Below are 7,479 nucleotides of genomic sequence, written 5' to 3' on the forward strand. Positions count from 1 at the left end.
TTTCAGAGCAGAAAATGTTATGTAAAATTTTTCTGCAGGCTTTTGGCTATGGAAATTAGGAGCCAGGACAAGAATAAAGCTGAAGCTGCCTTAATTTATGTGATGAAGGACAAACAGTTGTGATGTCTAAGAAGCAGATTTCCCAGGGTGTATTGCTTTCTTTTTCTTTTTCTTTTTTTAATGTCCTGTGTAACCTCCTTGCATAATTAAAAGAAAAAAATAGTATGAAAGGGGAACACAACGAATCTTGGTCTGACCTAGGAGATTTGCCACAAGGTGCTGCTAGGGCAAAGGCTGAAAGGGGACAGCTGTTTCATTAGGAGTGTCCTCTTCGGTAGGCAGGACAGGGATTCACAAGCACTGCAGGCTCTTCTAGCTTTGGTTAAACACCAGGAGCCAGATCCTCAAAGAGGAGACGTGCCACAACACTTGAGACCTGTGCAGCTGCCAAAATATCTATTCGTTGAGTGTGTGCCCTACCCAGATGTTTCCCAAGGAGTAGAACAGTCCAGGCCCAGACTTTCCAAAGTGCTGCTTCTTTTCCTGAAGTGTTCCATGCCAGCCACTCTCAGAGACAAGTACTCTCAAAGTGCTGGGCTAGAGAGTCACCTGCTCTGTTCTGGCAACTCATGTCTCCTTTTCATGTTTTTGCATATACTGGTTTCATGCAGTCCTAGCATGCTGAAAGTCAGTAAAATTAATAAGAAAAGTAAATCAAGCAGAGAAAAAACGAAGAACTACCCTAGCGTGAGGTAAACAAAAGCCCTGTTTCTCAACCACAGCACTGACCGTGCCCTGCTTGAGGAAGAAATGGAGTAGAATATCCCCCGGCTGTGTCCTCAGCACCCTGACTGGCCAAAGCTGCTGCCCCATCCCTCAGCTGCCCTTCAGCCCCACAGAGGGTCTGGGTGCCTGGGCAGGTGCTGGGGGGCCGTGGAGGAGCAGAGCGGGGGCAGCAGAGCGCGGCGTTAGCAGGGCGAAGAGTTGTGCATCCATCCTGAGCGTGAGCCCGGGCGTGACGGCGTACAGCCCGACAGCCGTCAGACGGAGGGTCCCGGCAGGCACCTACAGATCGGAACAGCAGGATCAGGCCTTGAGTCATTCCCCACCTGTCCTTTGCGGACAGGTTCACCACCGCTCCTAACGTGTTGACACAGCTCAGGTGCCCGTGGCCATGTTCAGGTGCCAGGCTCTCCCCATCACACCCCGAGGCTCCCTCTGGAGCTGGGTTCCTCTTTGGCTTTGCTGTTGCCCCATGCTGCCAAGCAGCTACCTGGCCTTTCAGGGGGACACGGAGGAGGTGTGGGAAGGCTGACAACGATTTGGTGTTCCCTGAGCTCCTTCCAGCCGGGCTGTGCAGAGCTCCCTCCACGGTGGGGCAGGGCAGGGTCACCACCTTCACTGCACAGCTGCTTGACCCAAGGCCCGGAGGGATAGTCTGGTTTTGCCCACATTCACGTTAGTGGCACACAAGCTCTCAGGCTCCCCTCTAACCACTAGACAATGCTTCCTGCCTTGTTATGTTATTAATTCAGAATAAATTTGCAGGTGGGGAGGGCCCAATGGGGAGTGCAGTAAGGGGAGGCGACCAATGGGTGCTGAGCATCTTTCAGAACTGATGTCCCTTTGCATCTCAACCCTTTGCTCTTCAGCTCCAGCAGCTCCAGAGACCTTTCTAACTCCTCCCTCAACCACACCCTGATGAAACCCAGCAGGGGATACATAGGGGTGAATGGGGAGGGGACACACGGGGCAGTCCACATTTCTGTACATCAAGTCTGCACAGACAGAGCCTGCAAGACAACCTCCCTGCAACCCCATCACCCGAAAGAGACCCTGGCAGTCATGGACAGGTAAAATGAGTGCCTCCAGTTTCTTGCTTATATAAAAAATGAGGGCCCTTCTCTTAGAATTAACCTGCTCCCCATTTGGTGCTCACCGTCCCTTTCCCTCTCCCCGTGATCTAACTCCCTGACCCAGTCTGCTCTTGCACCTTGCATCTCTGTGTCTCTGTCATTCTTTCTCTTTGACTATCTACCACCCTGTACTCTTTTCCCTGTCATTTCTCTTTCTCGTGACTATTCTCTGTTCCTTTTCATGCTTTTTCTTTTCTAGAAACAAACAAAACAAAAAAAAAACAGAAAGACGAACATTCAGATGCTATCTGCCGCTTAAGCATCTCAATCCCTGCCCACTCTTCTCTCCTTATCCACCTATTCTTTCTCTTGCACCAAATTTCTGTCTTATTGTGCTTCTGCTGCTCACACCCTTGTGCTCATACGCAAACACTGTTCCAGCATTGGATTCCTCTACTTGCACCGCAGTTACTCTGCGAGCTAATTATCACTAATCACTCTCCTCAATTGCATATCATTCACACACTTGGGGGCCTTCACTCTGATTTGAGGATTGGCTTCATGAATCTTTATTTGGGAAGGTCTCTGTTCAGTCTACTTCTTCAGTGCCCAGGTATAACCGCAGCTCTTGTGTCCTTGCTGCTTTCCCTGGAGCTATGCTGTAGCTATAGGAGTTGCACAGGTGTCCAGCAGTTTGTACCTGACTGCACATCTGCTCAGTTGCTCCCTGCAACATCTGTTCTGTTCATTCATTATTCTTCCTGTACCAGCCACGTTCTGAAATCCTCCCTAACAAAAACCCCTGGGACAGTGAACAGAGAAGGGAAAACGGGAAGGAACTGATGTTGATGAACATTTCTAATTGAACAAATGGCTTCTGTGATTCAAAATTGTCTTCACTTTGTTCTGACACCAAAAAATAATCTAAGCGATCATCATCTTATTTTTCTGGGTTTTGGGGTCACGGTCTTCACCCTTATTTGCATCTGCATGCTGTTCCACTGGGGAAAAAACATTGAATAGAGAAAAATGGGAAGAAGTGAGAAAGGGACAGTTAGAAGAAGAGTCAGAAACATTTTGAAAGCAAATGTTTTTGTCCAGAACTTCACAAAAAAAAAAAAAAAAAAAGAGAAAAGGGAAAACCTGTTTTCCATAAAGTTTTTGATGTGTTGAAAAGCATTTTTCTATGTGGGTTTTGATGAAACATGAACATAACTGTTTTTCACCCGAATTGTATGGTTCTTTAACAAGCAATTGCATTTTTCACAATTCTGCTCTGTTTTCTGCTGTTGTGGCACACCCCAGGTAAGAGCTTTGCAAGCCCCTGGCCTGTCATACCTGCTCATTTCCCGTGCGATTGCCTGGGCTATCCTCTCTGGACAACCCAAGGGTCTGTCACACATAGAAGGGGTGTCTCCCCTCTAGCACCTCTGTTATGGGGGAGAGTCTTTCCCACATCCCTGCAATAACACACATCTAAGAGGGAGAAGCCTGAATTGGCAGTTTTGTGAGGGGACCAACATGTGTGTGTGTGTGTGTGTGCGCATTAGGGAATATACACCCGTGTTCATAAGTGTTTGTATGAAGGCAGGGAAATAGAGTAAATGTAAGATGGTGGGAAGTGGGGTGACTAAGTGTGAAAAATAAATCAAAACTGATGATGAAGAACATAAAGTAGGTATGGGAAACACTCACCCAACATAAACTTCCAGAGAAAGAGGTGATGAAATGCAGTGGGATCAGCTTGTGCTCTACTCCTGACACAACCTGCAAGCCCAGCAGAGCAGGACTGTGGCAGCACTTACAGAACAGACTTCCAAGAACTGCCTGAGGCTTCTCCTGGGCTGAATTAAATGCTTAGTAGGGATGCTTTGCCCTCTGAGTGTGTACAGGACTTGTCTTCCCTACAGACTTTCTCCTAAAAGGACACATGTCACAACTCCCACATGATCTGCTCTAGGAGAGTGGCATAACTGTGTACGTGTGTGCTTGCTCTCTCTCTGTGAGCAGGACAGGTATTTTTGCACCGCAGGCTGAGAGTGACATGGCAGGAAAGAGGATGTGTGCAGGTGGCTTACCTATCTGTGGGACAATCAGGGTGGCAAAGGTGCTTTGAGGGAAGGATGTTTCTCTCTGGCCATGCGGTGTGAGGTGCAACAGGGAGTGCTGCAGGAGGGCGAAGCACGTGCACTAAGTAACAAAATGCAAGAGGATGTGCATCACCCTGTGACTGAGCACCTGTGGTGCAGTGGCCGTGTGCGAGGGTGCACCAGGGACAGAAGCTCCTGGAGGAGCAGGGAGAATGCCACTGTTAGCTGGAGATGAACTGCTCTGCAGTGCTCAGGCTTTATGGTGACATTGGCAAACAGACGAGGGGTGTTTGTATAAGAAACTTCTCCTTGCTTAGAGTCTCAGATTTAAATCAGATTTAAAATCCTAACAAACCCGAATTCCCCTATCCTAAACCTCATTGGAGACCCCCCTCGGGAAAGCCCAGCTCTATATCACTTAAACTGACCCCCCTCTCCCTGCTGAACATCAGCCTACCAGAGGGAAAAGATGACAAAGGACATGATTATTTTTAACCCATTCTCTTCTGTTTTGCATTGCTGTGGGGGAGGTGAGTACCTCACCTCAATGAACACAGCTGGTCTCAGCTGCCTGTGCACCTCCACTTGGCAGTAAGGCTGTTAGATATGGCCCATGACTTCCTTACCCTCCCCGTGCTCCTGCTGCCCCTCCCCAGCAGGATCCCTGGGCATGGGAGCAGGCCCGTGCCGATCCCAATGTCTGTCCAATGTGGGAGTGGTACAATGTGGGTATGGAGAGGTATCAGCATCCCTACCCCACTAGGTGTTCTGTCAGCGAGTGTGGGGCACCTTACGCGAGCCCCTAGACCTGCACACTTTCAACCACGCTCTTCTTTTGGGCAATTCTGGGAAGAAACTCTGTCCAGTCTTCTCTAAAGATGCTCTAATTTGATCCATCCCTTGCCCCAGTGGCTTTTCAGGGTTTCATACAGCAAAAATAGTATTTCTTGATGACTGAACTCCAGACCCTCTCATCTCCCCAGGTCCTCTCAGATGCCTTCAGACTCCTCCCTCATTGGTGTCCATCTTTTGGATATTTCACACTCTACCCAACCATAGTTGCTGTTTGACTAATCACTACTAATTCACTTACTATTTCCACTCACAAGGTCACCTGCTTCATCCCCACAGTCAAGTCTGCACCCTTTTCCTAACACATTGAATGCAAATTAGCAATGCTCTTCTCGTACTGAGAGGCCTGGACATGAGGCCATATTTTTGGTGCTGTCCTTAACAAAGACATGGTCAACTGCTGACTCTAGGGTGGGGCTAATGCAAATTCTCTCTTGTCTTCTCCTGCAGCCTCCTGATGAAGAGGAAACTCTTCCTCTACAACTTCAAGAACCTGCGCTGGGCCAAGGGCCGGCGTGAAACCTACCTCTGCTATGTTGTAAAGCGCCGTGACAGTGCCACGTCATGCTCCCTCGACTTTGGATACCTGCGCAATAAGGTACAGGGAATACCTTGGCATCCTGCTCTTACATCCATGCTGAGGTACATGCAGCTCCAGTTCACCTGGGATATCAGGGAAAGGAGGGCTGGGACAGCAACACAGGCACTGGCACATGTTTCCATGAGCATGGAGACTACACTGGTACATACTATTTGGGGGATGCAGCCTCCAGGTAAACCTGTACTTTATGCTACTTCCAAGTGTGTTACCAGCAAGACATCCATACTCCCTGTTGCTTTACCAGTCTGCCTACTTGTCTGCTTGGCTCAGACCCATTCCTCTTATACATCCCTACACATCAGTGCGCTCCTGCGCTTTTCTATCCAGTCTTCCACTTACGTACCACTGGGCCTTCACCTTCTGTGCGCTGACCCTAGTGTCATCCCTCAAACAGAGTTCATGACCTGGTGTGCAAAAGCCAATCTTACACAGAGACAAGATACCAGTTTATTCCATATTTGCACAAAGATGGGTGCTAGGTGGTAATTTCACAAAGCTAGCACAGCACACAAAAGAACTTCAAGGTACTTATAACTTCAGACTGCATGATTAGGTATTTGCTATAATGACAATTGGTGGTTAGTTACTTATCACTTCTATCTCTCATTGGTTAGTAGCATGCCTCGTCTCGATTTAAAGTTAGAGTGGGTTTTAATTTTTCTGCACACGCTCAAAGGGTGAGGGTCTTTATTCAGCGAGGGTCTTTGAAGCAGCAGGCTTGATTTTTACTATTATGAGGATGGTTCCCAAAGGAGACTCTAATCTCTAATTAAACTGATTTACAGTAAACAATTTTGAACAAGCCTCTGAGTTCCAGGATGTTTCTCTTCTTCAAGGACAGTAGTTCCTGACTAGAAATTCCTTACTAATCATTGTGGACGATTTAAAGAACAAACTGACCTAAACTGATATATGCTATCTGTCCTTGTATTTGATAAGAAATGTGTAGGGACAATAATATGTCCTATGCGTCCTTGTGTTTGATGAGAAACATTTGTACAGACTACACTAGGACCTACCCCCCACCTTGTTTCTCCTCCCCTCACACCCCACCCAGCTCATGCCTCCCTCCTCACCCCTCTTACACCTTGCTCCCTCCTCCCCATCTCACACCTTGCCCCTCTCCCTCTTTCACAAAGATGGGCTGTCACGTGGAGGTGCTCTTTCTGCGCTACATCTCAGCCTGGGACCTGGACCCGGGCCGCTGCTACCGTATCACCTGGTTCACCTCCTGGAGCCCCTGTTACGACTGTGCCCGGCACGTGGCCGACTTCCTGCGCGCCTACCCCAACCTCACCCTCCGCATCTTCACCGCACGCCTCTACTTCTGCGAGGACCGAAAGGCAGAGCCTGAGGGGCTGAGGCGCCTGCACAGGGCGGGGGCTCAAATTGCCATCATGACCTTCAAAGGTGAGATATGCAGGCAAGAAAGGAATGAAAGAAAGTTATGGGAGGAGGTTAGGGAGACCCAGGAGGATGGGAGAAGCTAGAACAAGGAGCCAGTGAAGATGATGGCAGGATGTGATGATTGATTTAGTGATCATAGGGAAGGTCAGTGTCCTCTCTGGGGCAGTCTTGATCACTCTGTAACTCCCCTGTGCCTTGCACAGATTATTTCTACTGCTGGAACACATTTGTGGAGAACAGGGAAAAGACATTCGAAGCCTGGGAAGGGCTGCATGAAAACTCTGTCCATCTATCCAGGAAACTTCGACGGATACTCCTGGTGAGAGCCAATTCTTCTTCTCCCTCCAGTGTCTCTTCCCCTCAGCTTCTTCCTCTATTCCTTGTTATAGCTCCTCTCTGCTCTTTCTGCCCACCACCGTCATCTGCCATTTCATTCATTCCTGTGTCTTCACCTTTCACATCTCTCATGACTCTCTCCTCCAGCTTCCTTCATATCTCCTCATTCTCTTCCCCTTCTTCCACCTCTCATCCCATCCCCTGCCATTCCTTCCTCCTTGCCCATTTTCATAAGTGCCTGCTCACTTGACAACTAACCCACCATTTACATTTTGTCCTGCAGCCATTGTATGAAGTAGATGATTTACGAGATGCCTTTAAAACTCTGGGACTTTGA

At 48.5% G+C, this 7,479-nt stretch overlaps 1 protein-coding gene across 1 annotated transcript; it reads left to right on the forward strand.

The window, feature by feature from the left end:
- Nucleotides 1-5,231: 5,231 nt before the first annotated feature.
- On the forward strand, nucleotides 5,232-7,479 carry AICDA (activation induced cytidine deaminase; the record flags this gene model as incomplete). The annotated part of the gene is made up of 4 exons (XM_074901146.1): nucleotides 5,232-5,396; nucleotides 6,539-6,809; nucleotides 7,010-7,125; nucleotides 7,426-7,479. Coding segments are annotated over 4 exons (606 nt in total), but the record flags the coding sequence as incomplete, so codon positions are not given.

This window comes from Athene noctua, chromosome 3 (assembly GCF_965140245.1).
Source record: "Athene noctua chromosome 3, bAthNoc1.hap1.1, whole genome shotgun sequence".
Lineage (NCBI taxonomy): Eukaryota > Metazoa > Chordata > Aves > Strigiformes > Strigidae > Athene > Athene noctua.